The sequence below is a fragment of the Dendrobates tinctorius genome, unplaced genomic scaffold (assembly GCF_039654945.1).
Source record: "Dendrobates tinctorius isolate UK_male_01 unplaced genomic scaffold, ASM3965494v1 ptg000276l, whole genome shotgun sequence".
NCBI classification, from domain to species: Eukaryota; Metazoa; Chordata; class Amphibia; order Anura; family Dendrobatidae; genus Dendrobates; species Dendrobates tinctorius.
Window position 1 is genome coordinate 1850840 of NW_027361943.1, and position 24773 is coordinate 1875612.

The 24773-nt window shown below is 49.0% G+C and overlaps 2 protein-coding genes across 6 annotated transcripts in view; one reads left to right on the forward strand and one right to left on the reverse strand.

The window, feature by feature from the left end:
- MYO9B (myosin IXB) overlaps nucleotides 1-7276 on the reverse strand; it is a 263036-nt gene extending 255760 nt beyond the window's left edge. For all 5 annotated transcript variants that reach the window (XM_073559836.1, XM_073559833.1, XM_073559835.1 and 2 more), the window contains exon 1: nucleotides 7140-7276. The gene's annotated coding sequence lies outside the window, so the exon portion shown is untranslated. The remainder of the gene's footprint in view (nucleotides 1-7139) is intronic.
- A 116-nt stretch (nucleotides 7277-7392) lies between these two features.
- The window catches only part of HAUS8 (HAUS augmin like complex subunit 8), a 163062-nt gene continuing 145681 nt past the window's right edge, over nucleotides 7393-24773 (forward strand). Inside the window, exon 1 of the mRNA XM_073559837.1 lies at nucleotides 7393-7531. Coding sequence (XP_073415938.1) covers nucleotides 7518-7531 — 14 coding nt within the window. The 5' untranslated portion in view covers nucleotides 7393-7517. The remainder of the gene's footprint in view (nucleotides 7532-24773) is intronic.

The window sequence follows — 24773 nt, forward strand, 5'->3', positions numbered from 1 at the left end:
TACAGCATCATCAGCAAAAAAATACAAAGGTGTAGCTCACAGAATAAAGAGATGCAACATAATTTTTTTATATAAAATTGTTTTGATTATATAAAAGCGCCTAAACATAAAAAAAAAAAAAAAAGATATAAATGAGGCATCGCTGTAATCGTACTGGCCCGAAGAATAAAACTGCTTTATCAATTTTACCGCACACGGAACAGTATAAACGCCACCAAAAGAAATTCATGAATTGCTGATTTTTGTTTATTCTGTGTCCCAAAAATCGTAATAAAAAGTGATCAAAAAATGTCATGTACCCAAAAATGGTACCAATAAAAACATCACCTCGTCCGCAAAAAATAAGACCTCACATGACTCTATAGGCCAAAATATGGAAAGATTATAGCTCTCAAAATGTGATGCAAAACTATTTTTTGCAGTAAAAAGCATCTTTTAGCGTGTGACAGCTGCCAAACATAAAACCCCACCATAAATAGTAAATCAAACCCCCCTTTATCACCTCCTTAGTTAGGGAAAAATAGTAAAATAAAGTATTTATTTCCATTTTCCCATTAGGGTTAGGGCTAGGGCTAGAGTTAGGGCTGAGATTAGGGCTTGGGGTGTGTTGGGGTTAGGGTTGGAGTTATAATTGGGGGTTTCCACTGTTTAGGCACATCAGGTTCTCTCCAAACGCGACATGGCATCTGATCTCAATTCTAGCCTATTCTGCGTTGAAAAAAATCAAACGGTGCTCCTTCTCTTCAGAGCTCTGCCATGCGCCCAAACAGTGTTTTACCCGCACATATGGGGTATCAGCCTACTCAGGACAAATTGCACAATAAGTTTTGTGGTCCAATTTCTCCTTGGGAAAATAAAAAAAAAATTGGACCTGAAATAATTTTTTTGTGAAAAAAAGTTGTTTTTTTTTTTTTTTTTTTTTAAAACATTCAAAAAATTCCTGGGAAGCACCTGAAGGGTTAATAAGCTTCTTGAAAGTGGTTTTGAGCACCTTGACGGGTGCAGTTTCAGAATGTTGTCACTTTTGGGTGTTTTCTATGATATAGACCTCTCAAAGTGACGTCAAATGTGATGTGGTCACAACAAAAAAATTATGTTGTAAAAATGAGAATTCGCTGGTTAAATTTTAACCCTTATCACTTCCTAACAAAAAAAAAATTTTGTTCCAAAATTGTGCTGATGTAAACTAAACATGTGGGAAATGTTAACTGTTAAGTTTTTTGTGTGATTTAAGGGCATAAAAATTCAAAGTTGAAAAATTGTGAAATTTTCACCAAATTTCTGTTTTTATCACAAATAAACGCAACTCATATCAAAAAAATTTCACCACTATCATGAAGTACAATATGTCACGAGAAAACAATGTCAGAAACACCAGGATCAATGGAAGCGTTCCAGAGTTATTACCTCATAAAGGGACAGTGGTCAGAATTGTAAAAATTGGCCCGGTCATGAACGTGCAAACCACCCTTGGGGGTAAAGGGGTTAGCAACACACATATTTAGACAGGTTTAGGAAATATTAAACATTCCCAAGAAATATTGTAACATTTTCAAAATGATGAGGAACTAAAACACAATATATTAGAAAGCTGTAGAACAGTTCATCTGTTAGTCAAGCTTTATTTGCTGAAAGAGCAGAAAACCTATAAAGCTTTCCCATAGTGGTAATACATTTAAAGAAAATAAGCTCCCTTTCAGAGAAGAATAAGCTATTACTAGTGATGAGCAAATATGCGAGAGAAAAATTTTTTCAGCCGCCAGAACAGGGTTAAATTTGCGGCCGAAGCAAATCCTCCGGGCATGCGCAAAGTAAAATGTGGAACCAGCCGCCCGAAAAAACGTCGCATGGTCCGCCGGTAATGCAACTCAATGGGAAAAAAAACGGATCCGCCAAGCAAAATGGTGGATCCGTTTTTTTTTTGCAAAATGGCAGATCTTGACTGATTTGAAGAAACTGATGTGTGAAACAGGCCTTAGACAGCAGTATCACATACAGGGATTGCCTAACAGTCTGGCTGCCCATTCGATAGAGTTCCATCTAAACTTATTCTCAGTCACAAAGCGCTCCACGGTTCAGCACCACCCTCCTCTTGGTCTACCACCCTACCCGTGCCCTCCGTTCTGAAAACTACTTTAAAAATCTAAACCTCCCACTCCCGTCTCCAAGACTTCTCACATGCTGCACCAATTCTTTGTAATGCCCTACTCAGGATAGTTCGATTAATTTGCAATAACCACAATTTTAAGCGTGCCCTAAAACCTCATTTATTTAGAGAAGAGAGCTGGGATGATAGACCCAACTATCCCCATTTTGCCCACATATTTTTTTTCAGAATCGGGACCCTCGTAGCATCTGTTCTATAGCCCTCTGTGTCTGTACTGTACACATACTGGCTGGTGACCGATTCATGCCGCGTTCTGTGCAGACCCTTGTTAGTATACTATGGCTGGACCGTACAATACAAACACTTTTTATTATTTACCTTTCATGTTCCCCTATGTCATGATATTTTGTAAGCTTGGAGCCGGCCCTCACTTTGACACCAGAGTGGCGTTTGCTCTGTAAATGTCTTTTGTTGTCTTTACACCCCTCTAAAATTGTAAAGTGCTGTTGAATAAGTAGGAGCTACAAAAATAAAAGTATTATTGTTTGCCTCTTTAAATGGGCCTTTACACTTGTGCTCAATTACAGATCCTCTCTATTATCCCAAACATCATTTTTTTTCTTTTCAGGGCATAATAAAAGGAATTGTCTATAGTGGACTGCCCCACAGTGAAGCAACGATATGGCCTAGGCTACATTGGTCACACAACCTGCTATGGCTCTTAGTACTGAGATTTGGATGTACAAACAAAATGAAAAACTAAACAACAAATCACAGGCATGTTACATGAAAGTCAGTGGCAAAATTACATTTAGTCGTCCTCTCTCTTTGGCAGGAGAGTCATTTTTGCCACTGTAGTACAGGTGATATCCAAGGCCCCAGTGAGAATCATTAGGTGAATTGCAACAAAGCAATTCCCCCTGTATAACCTGAGCCTTAAAAGGAATCACAAAAACAAACCCAAAGTAAGAAGCCACCATCACAAGCAGAAGGCATCCTTTGATAACCCATAGAGCTGGAGGGGATCTGCCATGTCCAGCACAAGGCAATCAGTAGATAAAATGCAGACATAGTAGGAAATAAAGACCATCAGCAGATGACATGGCCCTGTAATCTGGAGCCTGACCACAGCCTTAAGGGCCTGTCACACTAAGAGATATCGCTAGCAATATCGCTATAACTTGTGACGTTATAGCGATATTGCTAACGATATCGCTATGTGTGATACTTACCTACGACCGGCTCCCCCGCTGGTTATCGCTAATCGCGCGAGAACGTTCAGGACTGTTTCTCGTCGTCTGCTTCCTGCGGCGCTTCCTGCTGTGAGGACGAGCGACGCGTGGAGCCGGGCGGGAGGACGCAGGATCGCCTGGTGTGACAGGTAAGTAGCGATCCCCGTCCTCAGCGATGTCGCTGGTGAGATCTGCCTGTGTGGCAGCTCACTAGCGACCACTTAGCGATGTACCAGCGATCCTGACCGCGTCATATCGCTGGTCGGGATCGCTGGTACATCGCTAAGTGTGACAGTACCTTTAGAATAGAAGTAAATGGCCAGTAGATGGAGGCAATCAGAGTAGTCCTTTGTCTGCAGAGCGACAATGTCAGCATTCCAAGGAATTGTTGTTTAGGCGATTCGCAGGGCGCCAGATACAGTGCCGGAGCCCACCTGCTCCCGGGGACTGATCCTGCCGGAGCCCACCTGCTCCCGGGGACTGATCCTGCCGGAGCCCACCTGCTCCCGGGGACTGATCCTGCCGGAGCCCACCTGCTCCCGGGGACTGATCCTGCCGGAGCCCACCTGCTCCCGGGGACTGATCCTGCCGGAGCCCACCTGCTCTTATGACTGATTCTGCCGGAGCCCAAATACTCCCGGGGCTGATCCTGTTGGAGCCCAACTACTCCCGGGGCTGATCCTGTTGGAGCCCAACTACTCCCGGGGATGATCCTGTTGGAGCCCAACTACTCCCGGGGATGATCCTGTTGGAGCCCAACTACTCCCGGGGATGATCCTGTTGGAGCCCAACTACTCCCGGGGATGATCCTGTTGGAGCCCAACTACTCCCGGGGATGATCCTGTTGGAGCCCAACTACTCCCGGGGCTGATCCTGTTGGAGCCCAACTACTCCCGGGGCTGATCCTGTTGGAGCCCAACTACTCCCGGGGCTGATCCTGTTGGAGCCCAACTACTCCCGGGGCTGATCCTGTTGGAGCCCAACTACTCCCGGGGCTGATCCTGTTGGAGCCCAACTACTCCCGGGGCTGATCCTGTTGGAGCCCAACTACTCCCGGGGCTGATCCTGTTGGAGCCCAACTACTCCCGGGGCTGATCCTGTTGGAGCCCAACTACTCCCGGGGCTGATCCTGTTGGAGCCCAACTACTCCCGGGGCTGATCCTGTTGGAGCCCAACTACTCCCGGGGCTGATCCTGTTGGAGCCCAACTACTCCCGGGGCTGATCCTGTTGGAGCCCAACTACTCCCGGGGCTGATCCTGTTGGAGCCCAACTACTCCCGGGGCTGATCCTGTTGGAGCCCAACTACTCCCGGGGCTGATCCTGTTGGAGCCCAACTACTCCCGGGGCTGATCCTGTTGGAGCCCAACTACTCCCGGGGCTGATCCTGTTGGAGCCCAACTACTCCCGGGGCTGATCCTGTTGGAGCCCAACTACTCCCGGGGCTGATCCTGTTGGAGCCCAACTACTCCCGGGGCTGATCCTGTTGGAGCCCAACTACTCCCGGGGCTGATCCTGCCGGAGCCCACCTGCTCCCGGGGCTGATCCTGCCAGAGCCCACCTGCTCCCGGGGACTGATCCTGCCGGAGCCCACCTACTCCCGGGGACTGATCCTGCCGGAGCCCACCTGCTCTTATGACTGATCCTGCCGGAGCCCACCTACTCCCGGGAATGATCCTGTTGGAGCCCAACTACTCCCGGGGCTGATCCTGTTGGAGCCCAACTACTCCCGGGGCTGATCCTGCCGGAGCCCACCTGCTCCCGGGGACTGATCCTGCCGGAGCCCACCCACTCCCGGGGACTGATCCTGCCGGAGCCCACCTGCTCTTATGACTGATCCTGCCGGAGCCCACCTACTCCCGGGAATGATCCTGTTGGAGCCCAACTACTCCCGGGGCTGATCCTGTTGGAGCCCAACTACTCCTGGGGCTGATCCTGTTGGAGCCCAACTACTCCCGGGGCTGATCCTGTTGGAGCCCAACTACTCCCGGGGCTGATCCTGTTGGAGCCCAACTACTCCCGGGGCTGATCCTGTTGGAGCCCAACTACTCCCGGGGCTGATCCTGTTGGAGCCCAACTACTCCCGGGGCTGATCCTGTTGGAGCCCAACTACTCCCGGGGCTGATCCTGTTGGAGCCCAACTACTCCCGGGGCTGATCCTGTTGGAGCCCAACTACTCCCGGGGCTGATCCTGTTGGAGCCCAACTACTCCCGGGGCTGATCCTGTTGGAGCCCAACTACTCCCGGGGCTGATCCTGTTGGAGCCCAACTACTCCCGGGGCTGATCCTGTTGGAGCCCAACTACTCCCGGGGATGATCCTGTTGGAGCCCAACTACTCCCGGGGATGATCCTGTTGGAGCCCAACTACTCCCGGGGATGATCCTGTTGGAGCCCAACTACTCCCGGGGATGATCCTGTTGGAGCCCAACTACTCCCGGGGATGATCCTGTTGGAGCCCAACTACTCCCGGGGATGATCCTGTTGGAGCCCAACTACTCCCGGGGATGATCCTGTTGGAGCCCAACTACTCCCGGGGATGATCCTGTTGGAGCCCAACTACTCCCGGGAATGATCCTGTTGGAGCCCACCTACTCCCGGGAATGATCCTGTTGGAGCCCACCTACTCCTAGGGCTGATCCTGTTAGAGCCCACCTACTCCTGGGGCTGATCCTGTTGGAGCCCAACTACTCCCGGGGCTGATCCTGTTGGAGCCCAACTACTCCTGGGGCTGATCCTGTTGGAGCCCAACTACTCCTGGGAATGATCCTGCCGGAGCCCACCTACTCCCGGGAATGATCCTGCCGGAGCCCACCTACTCCCGGGAATGATCCTGCCGGAGCCCACCTACTCCCGGGAATGATCCTGCCGGAGCCCACCTACTCCCGGGAATGATCCTGCCGGAGCCCACCTACTCCCGGGAATGATCCTGCCGGAGCCCACCTACTCCCGGGAATGATCCTGCCGGAGCCCACCTACTCCCGGGAATGATCCTGCCGGAGCCCACCTACTCCCGGGAATGATCCTGCCGGAGCCCACCTACTCCCGGGAATGATCCTGCCGGAGCCCACCTACTCCCGGGAATGATCCTGCCGGAGCCCACCTACTCCCGGGAATGATCCTGCCGGAGCCCACCTACTCCCGGGAATGATCCTGCCGGAGCCCACCTACTCCCGGGGCTGATCCTGTTGGAGCCCAACTACTCCCGGGGCTGATCCTGTTGGAGCCCAACTACTCCTGGGGCTGATCCTGTTGGAGCCCACCTACTCCTGGGGCTGATCCTGTTGGAGCCCAACTACTCCTGGGGCTGATCCTGTTGGAGCCCAACTACTCCTGGGGCTGATCCTGTTGGAGCCCAACTACTCCTGGGGCTGATCCTGTTGGAGCCCAACTACTCCTGGGGCTGATCCTGTTGGAGCCCAACTACTCCTGGGGCTGATCCTGTTGGAGCCCAACTACTCCTGGGGCTGATCCTGTTGGAGCCCAACTACTCCTGGGGCTGATCCTGTTGGAGCCCAACTACTCCTGGGGCTGATCCTGTTGGAGCCCAACTACTCCTGGGGCTGATCCTGTTGGAGCCCACCTACTCCTGGGGCTGATCCTGCAGAAGCCCCTCTAATCCTTAGACAGATCCTATTGGAGCCCACCTATTCTTTCTTATGACTGATCCATGACTCCACACACAGGAAGTTGATGGGAAACAGCCCAAATTAGTAAGCGCACCTCCCTAACATGACACCGTGCAGCCTGATGCTGGCCATGACTCCCAGCAGAGCACACAGGCAGCGCCCGCACACTATTTACCTCACACTGTCTACTCCCTACATTCCTCCCGGTTGTTCTCCTCCGCGGTGGCTTCTCTGGAACTTCTTTCCCCTCCCGTCCCGTGCAGTGACTTTCTCTCACAGAACTCTTTCTTCTATCTGCAGAGTGAGGAGGACTCCGCTCACTCTCTGCTCCGCCTTACTTCCTCCCCGTGACGTCACTACTGTAACTCTACTCCAAGCCTCCGCTCCTCCACCACCAGCCAGACCCCGCCGCGCTTACCATAGAGAAGGCAGTCAAGAGCGGCGGTCCTCCGAGTCAGAGAGAAGAAGTGTAGAGAGTCGCTCAGGCGCGGCTATAAAGCTGAGCACGCCTAGTTAGCGCCGCCGTGCGCTATTTGGCGGGAGAATCAAAGAGATGGCCGACTCTGGGTGAGCACCAGTTTGTAAACGTGACTGACGTGCTTTAATATCTGGCCTCTGTTCTAACGTCGCGGTTTATTTTGTAGCTTCTGAATCTCCTGGCAGGACGCTGGTAGCCATACTTGCCCAGGTAGCGTGGTGTGGGTGCCAGCGTCTGGGCCGTGGGAGCTGGGATTGCACTGTGCTACCGAGTTTCTTTCTCGACATGTATCTCAGTGTCTTGGCGCCCACTTTCCTGCCGTGTGTCCTTCCGCCAGTCCAGGCCTTACTCCCCAGGAGCATGTGTGCTAAGAACTTCCTATTAGGGTGTGTGCACACGCTGCGGAATGCTCTGCGGATTTGTCTGCGCAGATTCAGTAAAATCTGCAGGTCAGAAGACCTGTGGTTTATCTGTGAATTAGCCTGAGATTTTGCCTTGCGGTTTATCACCTCTACAATGGAGCAGATCGTAAACCACAGCGGAATCCGCAGAAAATAAGTGACATGTCATTTCTTTCTGCGGATTGGAAACCACAGCAAAACCACATGGAAAAATCCACACCGTCTGCACTGTGGTTTTCGTTTTCCATAGTTTAGAATGGTACTGTACAACGCAGCTAAAACCGCTGCGGATCCACAGGGCCAAATCCGCTGCGGATCTGCAGCAGAATCCGCAGCGTGTGCACATACCCTTAAAGGGGCTTTATACACATACAGATATCGCTAAAGCGTCACCGATTTTGTGACACAGCAGCGATATTGCTACATGTGACTCGCCTCCAACTGGTTATTGCGCAAGATCAGCCTGGTCAATTTCTCGTCATCTGCTGACGAGCGAGCCATGGACGCAGGTGGAATACATCACCCTCGCCGCGTCTGAAAGGGGAGTGCGACCGCTAACCGCTGCTGCATTGCTGTGAGATCTGCCTGTGTGGCAGCTCACTAGCGACCACTTAGGCTGGTTTCACATTAGCGCTTTTTAAGCGCACGCACGGCCAGGGGTAGCTCCGCCCCCGAGCCGGCTCTCTGCCCGGCGTGCCCGCCCCTTGCTTGTAGCGCCGCCACCTAGCGCACAGCGGCACCTGTGATCGGCGCACCCTATCTTCAGCATAGGGTGCGCAGATCGTGCGCAGGCCGTGCGCTAGTTGCGCTTTGACCTGCGCTGCGCACTTTTGACGGTGCGCCGAGCACGCCAAAATCCGACAAGTTTGATTTTGGCGCGCACGGCGCACCGTCAAAAGTGCGCAGCGCAACTAGCGCACAGCCTGCGCACGATCTGCGCACCCTATGCTAAAGATAGGGTGCGCCGATCGCAGGCGCCGCTGTGCGCTAGGAGGCGGCGCTACAAGCAAGGGGCGGGCAGAGAGCCGGCTCGGGGGCGGAGCTACCCCCGGCCGTGCGTGCGCTTAAAAAGCCCTAATGTGAAACCAGCCTTAGCGATGCACCAGCGATCTGACAGGGTCATATAGTGCTCGGGATCGCTGGTGCATCGCTAAGTGTAAAGGGGCCTTTAGAGGCACAGACAAGTGGAAGGCACATGATAAGCATGTTCTAAGGGTGGTTTCACATTAGCGCTTTTTAAGCGCACGCACGGCCGGGGGTAGCTCCGCCCCCGAGCCGGCTCTCTGCCCGGCGTGCCCGCCCCTTGCTTGTAGCACCGCCTCCTAGCGCACAGCGGCGCCTGCGATCGGCGCACCCTATCTTTAGCATAGGGTGAGCAGATCGTGCGCAGGCCGTGCGCTAGTTGCGCTTTGACCTGTGCTGCGCACTTTTGACAGTGCGCCGAGCACGCCGAAATCCGAAAAGTTTGATTTTGGCGCGCACGGCGCACCGTCAAAAGTGCGCAGCGCAGGTCAAAGCGCAACTAGCGCACGGCCTGCGCACGATCTGCGCACCCTATGCTAAGATAGGGTGCGCCGCTAGGAGGCGGCGCTACAAGCAAGGGGCGGGCACGCCGGGCAGAGAGCCGGCTCGGGGGCGGAGCTACCCCCGGCCGTGCGTGCGCTTAAAAAGCGCTAATGTGAAACCAGCCTTAGCGATGCACCAGCGATCTGACAGGGTCATATAGTGCTCGGGATCGCTGGTGCATCGCTAAGTGTAAAGGGGCCTTTAGAGGCACAGACAAGTGGAAGGCACGTGATAAGCATGTTCTAAGGGTGGTTTCACATTAGCGCTTTTTAAGCGCACGCACGGCCGGGGGTAGCTCCGCCCCCGAGCCGGCTCTCTGCCCGGCGTGCCCGCCCCTTGCTTGTAGCACCGCCTCCTAGCGCACAGCGGCGCCTGCGATCGGCGCACCCTATCTTTAGCATAGGGTGCGCAGATCGTGCGCTAGTTGCGCTTTGACCTGCGCTGCGCACTGTTGACGGTGCGCCGTGCGCGCCAAAATCCGAAAAGTTTGATTTTGGCGCGCACGGCGCACCGTCAAAAGTGCGCAGGTCAAAGCGCAACTAGCGCACGATCTGCGCACCCTATGCTAAAGATAGGGTGCGCCGATCACATGCGCCGCTGTGCGCTAGGAGGCGGTGCTACAAGCAAGGGGCGGGCACGCCGGGCAGAGAGCCGGCTCGGGGGCGGAGCTACCCCCGGCCGTGCGTGCGCTTAAAAAGCGCTAATGTGAAACCACCCTTAGAGGTTGTTGCCCTCCTTTTCCACATTGCTGTGGTCAGTTTTATTTGCCACCCTGTTGCAATTAGGTCCATTTTTTGCTCTTATTTCTACTTATTATCATAGAATCGTAGAGTTGGAAGGGACCTCCTGGGCCATCTGGTCCAACCCCCTGCTCAAAGCAGGATTTGCTAAATCATCCCAGTCAGATGTCTGTCCAGCCTCTGTTTGAAGACTTCCATTGAAGGAGAACTCACCACTTCTCGTGGCAGCCTGTTCCACTCATTGATCACTCTAACTGTCAAAAAGTTTTTTCTAATATCTAATCTGTGTCTCCTCCCATTCAGTTTCATCCCATTGCTTCTAGTCTTTCCTTGTGCAAATGAGAATAAAGTTGATCCTTCTACAATGTGACAGCCCTTTAGATATTTGTAGACAGCTATTAAGTCTCCTCTCAGTCTTCTCTTTTGCAAACTAAACATTCCCAAATCCTGCAACCTTTCCTCATAAGACAGGGTTTGCAGACCGGTCACCATTCTGGTCGCTCTTTTCTGAACTTGCTCCAGTTTGTTGATGTCTTTTTTAAAATGTGGTGCCCAAAACTGGACACAATATTCCAGATGAGGACTGACCAAAGAGGAGTAGAGGGAAATAATGACTTCACGTGATCTAGACTGTATGCTTCTGTTAATACATCCTAGAATTGCATTTGCCTTTTTTGCTGCTGCATCACACTGTTGACTCATATTCAGTCTGTGATCTATTAGTATACCCAAGTCTTTTTCACATGTGCTGTCACTTAGCCCTATTCCTCCCATTCTATATATGCTTTTTTCATTTTTATTGCCCAGATGTAGTACTTTGCATTTCTCCCTGTTAAAAACCATTCTGTTAGTTGCTGCCCACTTCTCCAGTTTATTTAAATCTTTTTGAATCCTCTCTCTCTCTTCTCTAGTATTAGCTATCCCTCCTAGCTTTGTGTCATCAGCAAATTTAATCAGTTTACCCTCAATTCCTTCATCTAAATCATTGATAAAGATGTTGAACAATACAGGGCCCTGGACAGAGCCCTGTGGTACCCCACTTGAGACATTCTTCCAACTGGATGTGCAGCCAGTTATGAATCCACCTAACAGTTGCCTTGTCCATTCCATACTTAGTCATTTTTTCAATAAGGATTGTATGAGAGACTTTGTCAAATGCTTTGCTGAAGTCAAGATATACTATATCTACAGCATTTCCTTGATCCACCCAATCAGTGATTCAGTCATAGAAGGAAATTAAGTTAGTCTGACATGACTTATTAGTTACAAACCCATGCTGACTCTGTTTAATCACTTAATTCTTATCCCAGTATTGACATACATGTTGTTTAATAATTTGTTCAAAGATCTTTCCTGGTATAGAAGTCAGACTCACCGGCCTATAGTTTCCTGGGTCCACCTTCTTCCCCTTTTTGAAGATAGGAACAACATTTGCTCTTCTCCAGTCTTCTGGCACTTCTCCTGTTCTCCAAGAATTTTCAAAGATTATGGAGAGGGGTTCAAAAATTTCTTCTGCTATCTCCTTCAGTACTCTGGGGTGTAATTCATCTGGACCTGGAGACTTGAATTCATTTAGGTTAGCTAAGTGTTTCCTCACTATCTTTCTGTTTATAGATATCCTGGATTCTTCTATTCCCTTAATAGGACAGTGAATAACAGTTGATGTTGCATTTCCTTTCTGAGAGAAAACAGATGCAAAATAGGAATTTAAAAGTTGAGCCTTCTCAACATCCTGTCTTACCATTTCATCATTTTCATCCTGTAAAAATCCAATAGCATCTTTGACTTTTCTTTTACTTTTGACATATCCCCAAAATCCTTTATTATTGCTTTTGACATCTCTTGCAAGCCTCAGCTCATTTTCAGCTTTAGCTAATCTGATTTGTGCCCTGCAGATTCTGCAGACAGCATTATATTCTTCTTTAGATATGCCTCCCTCTTTCCATTTTATAAACATTTTTTTCTTCCTTTTTAGCATGTGCTTAAGTTCTGTGTTCATCCATCCTGGTTTCCTTAAATGCTTCCTATTCTTCCCTCTTTTCGGAATTGTTAACAACTGTGCTTTGAGAATTTCATTTTTCAAGATTTCCCATCCTTCCTGGACATTTTTGTCTTTAAGGATATCCAGCCATTGGATCCCTCCAATTCTCTTTCTGAATCCCTTAAAATCTGCCTTTCTGAAATCTAACCTTGACGTCTGAGTCTTCACAGGTCTTCCGCCTCTAGTTATCCAAAATTCTAAAATGGCATGGTCGCTACCTCCTAGGGTCCCAGCCACTTTTACCTCCTCAACCATTTCCTCCCTGTTTATAAGGATTAGATCCAAGGTAGCAGTTCCCCTTGTTTTCTCCCTTACCTTTTGGAAGATAAAGTTGTCAGCAAGAGAGGATAAGAATTTCCTTGACCTGTTAGTTTTGCCTGAGAGAGATTCCCAACAAATGTCTGGATAGTTGAAATCTCCCATGACAACTATGTCATATTTTTTGGAGAACTTAGCCATCTGATGCATAAAGAGTTCATCCATATCTTCGGCTTGCACAGGCGGCCTGTAGTAAATGCCTACAATGGTGTCCTTTCCATTGTTCTGTCCTTGTATTCTTACCCAAACAGTTTCCACAGAACTCCCAGTCTCTGAAGCTTCAATCGCTGTGCAGATATACGCGTTTCGAACATACAATGCAACACCCCCTCCTCGTTTATCAAGTCTGTTTCTTGCAAATAAGTTGTATCCTTCTAGTCTTGTATTCCAATCATGTGTATTGTCCCACCAAGTTTCAGTGATTCCAATGACATCATATTTCTTTTCCTGTCTTAGTAGTTCCAATTCTCCTTGTTTGTTGCCCATGCTTTGTGCATTAGTATAGAAACATTTTAGTTTGTGATTGGTTTCTCTTTCTCCAATATTTTTATTAATTAGATTCTTTCGTCTTTGTTCTTCCTTTCCACTTCTAATAGCAGAGTTCTCAATAGCATTTGTCAGGTGTATGGCTTTTTCTGGTCTTTTGCTTCCCTTCCCATGTTGTTCTAGTTTAAAGCTCTCCTTACAAGTGTAGCAAGGCGACTTCCAAATACATGCTTTCCAGTCTTCGTAAGGTGCACCCCATCTCTAGCAAGTAGTCCATCGTATAAGTAGTTCACTCCGTGATCCAGAAATCCAAATCGTTGCTGACGGCACCATCGACGTAGCCAGTTGTTCACCTGCAGAATCTTATTCCACCTCCTTGAGAAGACCACCTGCGCTCCCAGTTCTTTCACTTTCTTGCCTAAGTCTTCAAAGTCTCTGCAGATGGTTTCCAGGTCGTTTCTTGCGGTGTCATTTGTCCCCACATGTAGTAGCAGGAATGGGTAGTCATCTGTAGGTCTGAAGAGTCCTGATATCCTGTCAGACACATCTTTAATTTTTGCACCTGGAAGACAGCACATTTCTCTTGAAGTTATATCCGGTCTGCAGATAGCGGCCTCTGTTCCTCTCAGCAGGGAATCCCCCATGACTACCACTCTCCGTTTCTTCTTCACAACATTTTTCTTTCTCCATGCAGGAGGACTCTGAGGGCGTACAAGGTTTCTGTTTGTTGGCAAAGTCTTATCCTGATGTATTTCTTCATCGTTTTCCTGCGTGAGAGCCTGGTACTGGTTTCTGAGCAGTATGGGTGCTGACTGCCTCCTGATCCTCCTGCTTCTCTGGGTCACATGTCTCCATTCCTCTGTTTCTTCAGGTGCACTTCGAATTTCTTCTCTTTCTGTAACATGAGATAATTTTGCTCTGTCCAAGAACTCTTCACCTTCCTTAATGATCTTCAACGTAGCTAACCTCTCTTCGAGATTTTGCAACTTTTCCTCCAACAGGGACACAAGCTTGCATTTGTGGCATGTGAAGTTTGGCTTTTCCACTGGTAAATCTGTGAACATGTAGCAAGAAATGCAGCTCACCAAATGGCTCCTGGCCTCTTCCATCTTGAGATTTCTTAAAAACGATTAAAGATGAGCCAAATTTTTCCGATTTCCTCTTTTCAGCTGCAACGGCCAAAACCCAGTGATCGTTGAGCTTGCGGAGACTCTTCACTTATCCCAGAAGGCACTGGGAATATGCAAATGATCTCCTCAAGACTCTTCCCCTGGTTATATATAAAAGATGGCGTCGGCGAAATCTCGCGAGATTACGCCGACGCAATTTTGGATCCCGATGTCGCCCATGCCAGCGACATGTTGTTGCGGCGACGCCATCTTGAATATCGCGGGACTTCGCGACATCCAAGATGGCGTCCCGCAAGAATATGTCACTGGCGTGGGCGACATCGGGATCCAAAATGGCGTCGGCGTAATCTCGCGAGATTTCGCCGACGCCATCTTTTTGGATCCTGATGTCGTCCACGCCAGCGACATGTTGTTGCGGCGACGCTATCTTGAATATCGCGGGATTTCACGAAATCCAAGATGGCGTCCCGCAAGAACATGTCGGCGGCCTGGAGAACGTCTGGATCCTGGATCGCGGCGGCGGAGGAAGATGTCGGGGCAGCGACGATGACGGTGTGAGTATGAGAAACGGAGTGAGAGAAAGGAACGTATGTGGAGTGAAAGAGTGAGTGGAGGTGAAAGGTGAGAGGAGTGTGTGTTGAGGCGGTGTGGTGTGTTGAGGGTTAACATGGCAAGAGGTGTTAACGACGTCGGCGAAATCTCGCGAGATTTCGCCGACGCCATCTTGCATTCGTGAAATTGCGTCATTTACCTCACGCCGACTTGCTGTGCGGACGCTTGGCATTGCCTGTACCACCATAACTACTGCTGCTTTGGTCATCTGCCTGTTTACTGCCGGTGTCTAATTACAAGGCCAATTTGCCTCTACCGCCATAACTACTGCTGCCTTGCTCCTCTGCCGGTGTCTAATTACAGGGCTAATTTGCCTCTACCGCCATAACTACTTCTACCTTGCTCCTCTGCCGGTGTCTAATTACAGGGCCAATTTGCCTCTACCGCCATAACTACTGCTGCCTTGCTCCTCTGCCGGTGTCTAATTACAGGGCCAATTTGCCTCTACCGCCATAACTACTGCTGCATTGCTCCTCTGCTGGTGTCTAATTACAGGGCCAATTTGCCAATACCGCCATAACTACTGCTGCCTTGCTCCTCTGCCGGTGTCTAATTACAGGGCCAATTTGCCTCTACCGCCATAAGTACTGCTGCCTTGCTCCTCTGACTGTTCACTGCCTGTGTCTAATTACAGGTCCAATTTGCCTCTACCGCCATAACTACTGCTGCCTTGCTCCTCTGCCGGAGTCTAATTACAGGGCCAATTTGCCTCTACCGCCATAACTACTGCTGCCTTGCTCCTCTGCCGGTGTCTAACTACAGGGCCAATTTGCCACTACCACTTCATAACTACTGCTGGGCAATTACAGGGTCAATTAGTATCTGTTTACTCTACAATACTCCAGGACGCCTTCTTCACTGCCAGATAACTGCCAAATAGACTCCTTTACCTGTGCCAACATGATTCATAACAAAAAGTATGCCAATGCCAGTGAAAGGAAAGCAGCTTTAGCACTACGACAAAAACAACGCCGTGCTAATGAGACTCCTGAGGAAAAACACCATCGCCTTGAGAAGATTAAGGCTTATAAACGCCGTCGCCTCACACACGAATCCCCTAACTCTAAATCCATAAGATTGGCTGAAGAAGCCTCTGCACGCCGTCACCGCCGACAACAGACGGCCTCTTCCTCATCATTATTATTAGACTCACAACAGGATGCTTCCACATCAGCATGTGGAACAATTTACTGCTACACTTCATCCCATATGCCGTTCACTGATATAACTAATCAGCAATCTGTTTCTGCCCTATCAATACCACCATTCAATACCGATGCACAGTATGCCAATGCCAGTGAAAGGAAAGCAGCTTTAGCACTACGACAAAAACAACGCCGTGCTAATGAGACTCCTGAGGAAAAACAGCATCGACTTGACAAGATTAAGGCTTATAAACGCCGTCGTTTCACACACGAATCCCCTAACTCTAAATCTATTACATTGGCTGAAGAAGCCTCTACACGCCATCACCGCCAACAACAGACGGCTTCTTCCTCATCATCTATAATAATAAATGCCCTAAGCAGCTTCCGGTTGTAACAACTTCCGTCCAGTTGTAACCGGTGACGTCACCACACACACGCACATGTTAACCCTCAACACACCACACCGCCTTAACACACACTCCTCTCACCTTTCACCTCCACTCACGTCCACTCACTCTTTCACTCCACATACGTTCCTTTCTCTCACTCCGTTTCTCATACTCACACCGTTATCGTCGCTGCCCCAACATCTTCCTCCGCCGCCGCGATCCTGGATCCAGACGTTCTCCAGGCCGCCGACATGTTCTTGCGGCGACGCCATCTTGGATTTCGTGAAATCCCGCGAGATTCAAGATGGCGTCGCCGCAAGAACATGTCGCTGGCGTGGACGACTCTGGATCCAAAAAGATGGCGTCGGCGAAATCTCGCGAGATTACGCCGACGCCATTTTGGATCCCGATGTCGTCCACGCCGGCGACATGTTCTTGCGGCGACGCCATTTTGGATCGGCGAAATCCCGCGATAGTCAAGATGGCGTCACCGCAAGAACATGTCGCCGGCGAGGACGACGTCGGGATCCAAAATGGCGTCGGCGAAAACTCGCGAGATTTCGCCGACGCCATTTTGGATCCAGACGTCGTCCACGCCGGCGACATGTTCTTCCGGCGACGCTATCTTGACTATCGCGGGATTTCACGATACTCAAGATGGCGTCGCCGCAAGAACATGTCGCCGGCGTGGACAACGTCTGGATCCAGGATGGCGCCAGCGGAAGGAGATGTCGGGGATCGTGGAGCAGTGGCGATGACGGCGTGAGTATGAGAGACGGAGTGAGAGAAGGGGTCGTATGTGGAGTGAAAGAGTGAGTGGAGATGGTGAAAGGTGAGAGGAGTGTGTGTTGAGGAGTGTGTGTGTTGAGGGTTAACATGGCAAGAGGTGTGATGCTATCGCATCCTCCCGATGCGATAGCATCGGGCCATAATCTAGTTAAATATAAATTTATTCTGGAGGTTGTCCTGCACATCCTGGCTGTGTGGGAGAGTCATTGTTTCTTGACATGACCAGTTTTCTTGTTGCATGTTTTTATGGATGCTGTGTTTTCATGTATGTGCTTTTTGTAACCAATAAACTTAGTAATATTTTTTTACATTTGATGGTGTTCCCATTCTATAGGCATATTGCTTTTTCTTCCATGTTTCAGTTTTCCGTTAACATGCCTTTGGTGAACCCCTTTCTTCTTGAATGTTAGTTAAGTGGTGTCCTCCATGTGGTTGCTTTTCCAACATGATTGCAGCGTTCCGGTGGCATAGGGAGTTATTGCACAGTGAGGGGGCTCCCTGCGTGCTTCCTGAGACCCTCAGAACAACGCAATGTGATCGCATTGTTCTGGGCCATTTCATGGTAACTTGCGTTACATTCACAAGCCAAAAACTGAGTAATGGCCACAGACTGTTCTTTGAGGGCAGGCACAAAAATGAGTGACTGTATACTGTACATTACACTATTCTCAATAGATTTCAACGCGGTTTGATTTTTCAACAGTACAAATTAAGTACAAAATAGTGTTATTACTTGGTAACTTGTGTTACACAAAAAGGAAAGGCAATTGTCCATATTATGAGATAATGAGCCAAATTTTCTTTTATGGTAAACAGGGTTGGCACTATTTTTATTGTATTAAAACACCATAGTCCAAGCAACTTTAACAAATTTATTTTAACCTCTCAAGATAAATGCAACAGTTTTTATTACAAGAAATATAGGTAACTTACAGTACAACACTATAGTAACTTGGGTTACAAAACAGAGATTGTGTTCAACTTTCAGTGTTCATATTTGAGAAGGCAAACTGACTTTATTTAGACAAAACATAGGCTGCATGTGAATTCATTGGTGTGAACTACATATGCAGACTAAAATTTAGTATAAAAATGTAATCAATCAATATTCATACTTCAGTTGTCAACATTTTTGAAGAGTGGAAATTTTGATTACAAAATATGACCGTTGATCAATTACATAATGTAGACTAAATTTTAATCAAGGCCCTACATATGTGGTCCAGTCCAATGAATTCAGACACAGTCTGATCACTACTGAGCCTGTACATAAAGTGCAGCACAGATTCATCTCACCTAAAAGCCCAGATCATTAGATCAGGAACAGAACAGACATTTAGAGGACATTTACCTGACTCCTGACCCCACAGCACTGCCTCACTACTGAGCCTGTACATAACGTGCAGCACAGATTCATCTCATCTAAAAGCCCAGATCATTAGATCAGGAACAGGACAGACATTTATAGGACATTTCCCTGACTCCTGACCCCACAGCACTGCCTCACTACTGAGCATGTACATAAAGTGCAGCACAGATTCATCTCACCTAAAAGCCCAGATCATTAGATCAGGAACAGGACAGACATTTATAGGACATTTCCTTGATTCCTGACCCCACAGCACTGCCTCACTACTGAGCCTGTACATAAAGTGCAGCACAGATTCATCTCACCTAAAAGCCCAGATCATTAGATCAGGAACAGGACAGACATTTATAGGACATTTCAGAACTTTCCCAAATTCTTATGAAAATATTTACAGCACATCCTGCATTGTATACTGTCCTCTCCATCTTTTCAGCTGGCGTTAATGGCATTGTGACTCTAAAAATACAAAGAATGACCTTATAATATAAAGTAAAATGAACATCAAAATTATGATGGTATTTAACCCCCAAGTGTGGTTTGCACGTTAATGACCGGGCCAGTTTTTACAATTCTGACCACTGTTCCTTTATGAGATAACTCTGGAACGCTTCCAAGGATCCCAATGATTCTGATATTGTACTTCATGTCAGTGGTAAAATTTCATTGATATAACTTGCGTTTATTTGTGAAAAAAATGGAAATGTGGCAAAAATTTTGAAAATTTTGCAATTTTCCAACTTTGAATTTTCATGCACTTAAATCAGAGATATGGCACAGAAAAAACTTAATAAATAACATTTCCCACATGTTTACTTTACATCAGCACAATTTGGGAACCCAAATTTTTTTTTGTTGACCAGCTATTTCTCATTTTTAAAACACCATTTTATTTTTAGGGATCACATCACGTTTGAAGTCACTTTGAAGGGTCTATATGATAGAAAAATACCCAAAAGTGACACCATTCTAAAAACTGCACCCCTCAAGGTGCTCAAAACCAGATTCAAGAAGTTTATTAACCCTTCAGGTGCTTCACAGGAATTTTGAATGTTTAAGAAAAAAAATGAACATTTAACTTTTTTTTTCACAAAAAAATAACTTCAGGTCCAATTTTTATTTTACCAAGGGTAACAGGTGAAATTTGACTGCAAAAGTTATTGTGCAATTTGTCCTGAGTACGCTGAGATCTGATATGTGGGGGCGGAGCACTGTTTTGGCGCAAGGCACGGCTCAGAAGGGATGGAGCGCCGTTTGACTTTTTCACTGCAAAATTAGCTGGAATACAGATCGGACGCTGTCACGTTTGGAGAGCCCCTGATGTGCCAAAACAGTGGAAACCCCCCACAAATGACACCATTTTGGAAACTAGACCCCCCCAAAGAACTTATCTAGATGTGTGGTGAGAACTTTGAACCCCGCTTCACAGAAGTTTATAACGTACAGCCGTACAATTAAAAATTTAACATTAATAACAATTATTTTCGGTCGTCCATGACAGCACCACCTGAGAGAGGGGATCCGCCCTTCAGGAACAGGAAACCTACATATACAAAAGGGCGGCACCTCTCCCACGCATCAGTTGGTTTCCTGTTCCTAGAGGACCGGACTTCCTTCAGATTGTCCAGGATGGAGTCGTCGAGGGATTCCCAGGCCGGCTGACTGACCCAGGTAGCAGGGGGATTTCCTACCTTGGTCAAGCTCGGGTTCCCTGGAAGCGCCACGGTGGGGCCCGGGTAGGTTGCCACGGCAGTGGTTGGAGCAGACGGTCCGGTGGACAGCCGCCTCCAGAGTGCCGGCACCAGGAAGTATGTATGCCCCGGGCCCCTCCTGGTGCGTTCCCCCCGGGGTTCGGTCTCCCTTTCCGTCCGGGCAGGCGGTTGCGCGCGGGCGGCGCACGTGAGGGCTGCGGGCATGTCTGAGCTGGGGGCGCGGTGCCAGCTCCTTTATGCGTGCTCCCGCGGTCTCAGACGAGCGGCGGAAGGGGCCGGGCCGGGAACACCGAAACCGGAAGTCAGGTGCCAGCCGACTTTCCGGTGTGCGCGGCTGTCCAGGGTGGCGTGCGGCGCCCGGGGAGGGGGGGGGCGGAGCATGGGCGGGGAGGTCCCGGGTGGGAGGTGCTGTGGCCAGAACCCTGCTGACCCGGACATCGGGAGGCCTTATAAGGCAGGAGGTGACTCTGCTGGGGTGCTTCTGAAGGCCCAGCAATGGGTACGACAGAAGCCCCCATAGAGCAGCAGGACGAGGTGCAGGAGCGCCCACAGAAACAGGCCACGGTGAAGCCTCATGCGAGTGGCCAGCAGAAGAAACAGACGAACGAGCGGACAGAGCCGCAGTTCCTCCAGACTAAAGGACCCTCCTGCCTCCCTCCGTGATCCGGTACCTGACTCATCTGCATGGGTAAGAGATCTCCGTGAATGTACCCTGATGCAGTGTTCCCTTACGTTTTTTCGCAGGGGAGGAAAGCTACGGGAAAACAGAAGCATAGGGAATGTGCCCTCTGTAGTTGCCCCTTACCTGATGGCTACTCTAAAAAGTTGTCAGCCATGCGTGCGACAAACGGTAGAGGTTGAAAGGGGACGATGGCCCAGGGTTAGATTGACAGGCCCTTACACTCTCCCCCGTCCATACAGGTAGCGGAAGAAACGCCGGACTTCACCACAAGCCTGAGGGAGATAATCAGGACAGAGATGAAGGCCCTATCTAGAGGGGAATCTTCTAGGCGGAGAGAAATTAGTTTCTCGGGTTCGGAGTCCTCGGCCGCCCCTAGGACCGATGACTCCTCAGATTCCCCGGCCTCCACTTCGTCTTCTTCGGAGGAAGACTCTAGCCGATTTTGCTTCCCCTTAGACCAAATGGATAGGCTAGTTAAAGCAATAAGGTCCACCATGGGGGTAGCAGACGCAAAGCCAGAACTTTCGGCACAGGACAATGTTGTTCAGGGGTCTAGATCCCAGAAAGCGCAGGGCCTTTCCATTAAATGACAAAGTCCAGAGCCTGATAGATAGGGAATGGAAAAGACCTGAAAAAAGGGGCTCCTTGCCACCTGCCTTCAAGCGGAGGTACCCTTTTGATGACCCAGTGGTAAGCAGATGGGATAAGGCCCCTAAACTGGATGCGGCAGTAGCCAAAGCCTGCAAAAAATCCTCCATACCTTTCGACGACATGGCCTCCTTAAAAGACCCGCTGGATAAAAAAGCGGATTATTTTCTAAAGGGAACATGGGAGATGTCAGCAGGCGCTCTAAGACCAGCGATAGCTGCCACTTGTACGGCCAGATCCATGATGGTCTGGCTGGATCAATTGGATTCCCAGCTGAAGGACGGAGCCTCAAGAGCATCCATTCGAAAAACTCTACCGATCATCCAAAGTGCTGCTGCTTTTTTGGCTGATGCTTCGGCAGACTCTGCGAGGATGGCGGCTAGGACTGCGGGTTTATCCAACGTCCTGGATGAACTTTTAGAGAAAGCCGGGATGATAAAAATTTCCCCAGTCTGCCGAACCCTTCTTATAGGCGTCCCTTTACCAGGAAAGGATATTTCCGTAGAAGGCCGTCCAGGGATAAGGGCAGATGGGATGACAAAAGAAGGAAAGGTACAGGATTCATGTTTGGAGGAGGGGGGCGCCAGGAAGGTCCAGCACGTGACACTAAAAAGCCGCCCCAATGACTAGTTGCTCCGGTAGGGGGGAGACTAGCTGCCTTCTACCCAGCCTGGTCCATGATTTCTAGTAGTAACTGGATACTGGGGGTGATAGCTGCGGGTCTACGACTGGAATTCGCCCGGGTTTCCTAAGATCGATTTAAGGTCACCCCACTCAGGTCTTCCACATCAGAACAAGCTGCCCTGGAGGCCGAGGTGCATGATCTTTGCCGCAAGAAGGTCCTAACTATGGTTCCAGAGGGAGAAAGGGGAAAAGGTTTCTACTCCCCTCTGTTCCTGGTCCGCAAGCCAGACAGCTCCTTTAGGACTATAATAAATCTTAAGTCCCTCAACGAATTTCTGGTCATATGCCCGTTCAAAATGGAGACAATTAATTCAACAATAAAATTGCTGTTTCAAAATTGCTTTATGGTGGTGTTAGATTTAAAAGATGCCTACTACCATATACCCATTCATGCAGCTCATCAGCGTTTCCTCAGAGTGGCGGTTCAGTTAGATTGGTCAGTTCAACATTTCCAGTATGCGGCCCTCCCCTTTGGGGTGGCAGTCACTCCCCCGTTGTTTACTAAAGTGGTAGCGGAAGTTATGGCGCATCTACGTGAATCAGACATTCTAGTAGTCCACTACTTAGATGACTTCCTGATTGTAGGGAAAACTGCGAAACATTGTTTGGAACAGCTACAAAGGGCAATGTCTGCCCTAGAGTGGTTAGGATGGCTGCTTAACATCAAAAAATCTCGGTTACAGCCGATGAGTCCAACAATTCTTGGGCCTGATCCTGGATTCTGAGAAACAGGAATGCCGTCTGCCTCCGGAGAAGCTTGTTCGCCTACATTATCAGGTCCTGAACGCTTCCAATAACCCTACCATGTCCCTCAGGAAAGCCATGTCCCTTCTGGGTTCTCTTTTGTCCTGTATCCCGGCGGTCCAGTGGGCCCAGTTTTATGCAAGAACACTACAGGGCGAGGTTTTAGTGCATCAAAGAATCCTTGGGGGTTACTTAGAGGGCCAGCTAACCTTGTCCCGAAACACAAGGGAGTCCCTAGAGTGGTGGCTAGACAAGGATAAATTATCCAGAGGGGTTCCCTGGGAGTATGACATATCCCGCATAGTCACCATGGATGCTAGCCCTTCCGGTTGGGGGGCTCATATGGGTGAGATTCTGGTCCAGGGCCTATGGGAGCATCATCAGATAGAAATGTCATCTGTTGTGAGTTCATTTTTCCCTTCACCATTGAGGTCTGATGAACTCCCTCTTCTGGTGAAGGAAGGTAGTGAGCCTGATTACCAAACACCTGAGCAGATTGATGATGACTGGGTGACAGGTACTTCGGACTGGATATAAGGCAGCCGACGCCCTTCTGCTTGGCTGGTGACTTTCCTGCTGGATTCTTGGAGACCAGCCTGATTCCTGCTTCTCAAAGCTAAGTTTTTTGCTCTGCGTTTGTACACTTTAGTTTTTGGGTTTTTTTTTTTTTTGCTCTGTCTGATCTTTTGCTCTGTCTTCAGAATATACCTGCGTGCTGATGTAGTCTTTTGAAGTCTAGCGACTTCAGGGCCTGTTTTTCCTATCAGTCGGTTGGCACATTTTGGATCGGGTTTTTGTGGATGGCAGACAGCAGCTTTCCTATCCTGTCCTATTTTAGTTAGCTTGGGCCCCATCATTTGCTCAACCTATCTTTCTATCTGTTAGTGTTTTCATCTTGCTTCACAGTCATTATATGTTGGGGGCTACCTATTGCTTTGGGGTCTGCTCTGGGGCAGTTTAGTTTTTCCCCTTTCTGTCTTCAGGCTATTTAGTTCTCCGGCTGTGATCAAGGGGTCTAGGGCACCGTAGGAACCCCCCCACGGCTACTGCTAGTTGTTGTGGATGGGTTCAGGGGTCTGCAATCCGATAGCTGCCAACCCCTCTGGTTTTTCTGAACTTGGCTAGTATTTTTTTTTTTTCCTCCTTCGGTGACTCATCATAAGTCATCTAACCTGAAAGAGTTGACAGCAGTAGAGTAGGCAGCTAAGAAGCTACTTGTGTATCTACAGGGCCATCATGTGCGAGTGTTCTCCGACAATCAGGTCACCGTGGCTTATATCAACAACCAAGGCGGGACTCGTTCCAAACCCCTGATGAATGTGGCAGAACGGTTGTTCCGGCTAGCAGAGCAACATTTTCTGTCTTTAACAGCTCTACATATAAAAGGGAAAGAAAACATCACGGCAGACGTCTTAAGCTGCAATCTGCTAAAGCAAGGAGAATGGTCCCTAAAAAAACTCCATCTTCGACCTGATTGTATAAAAGTGGGGACAACCAGAGGTAGATCTCTTCACCACCATGGAAAACAGAAAATTAAGACAATTCTGCTCCATAAATCCCAGAGAGAACCCCCTGGCGGTAGATGCCTTTCTGATAAAGTGGTACTTCAGGCTAGCCTACGCCTTCCCTCCCCTGTTCCTACTACCCCTGGTGATGAGGAAACTCAGGAGAGACAGAGCAAGGGTTATAGTTATCGCTCCATTTTTGCCCAGGAGGGCATGGTTCTCTTGCCTCAGGACCATGTCGGTGTCCGATCCTTGGGTTCTTCCGGACATCCCGGATCTCCTATCCCAGGGCCCAGTCTTCCATCCTCAGGTGGATGGCCTACATCTGACAGCGTGGAGTTTGAACGGACACTGCTAAAAGATAAAGGCT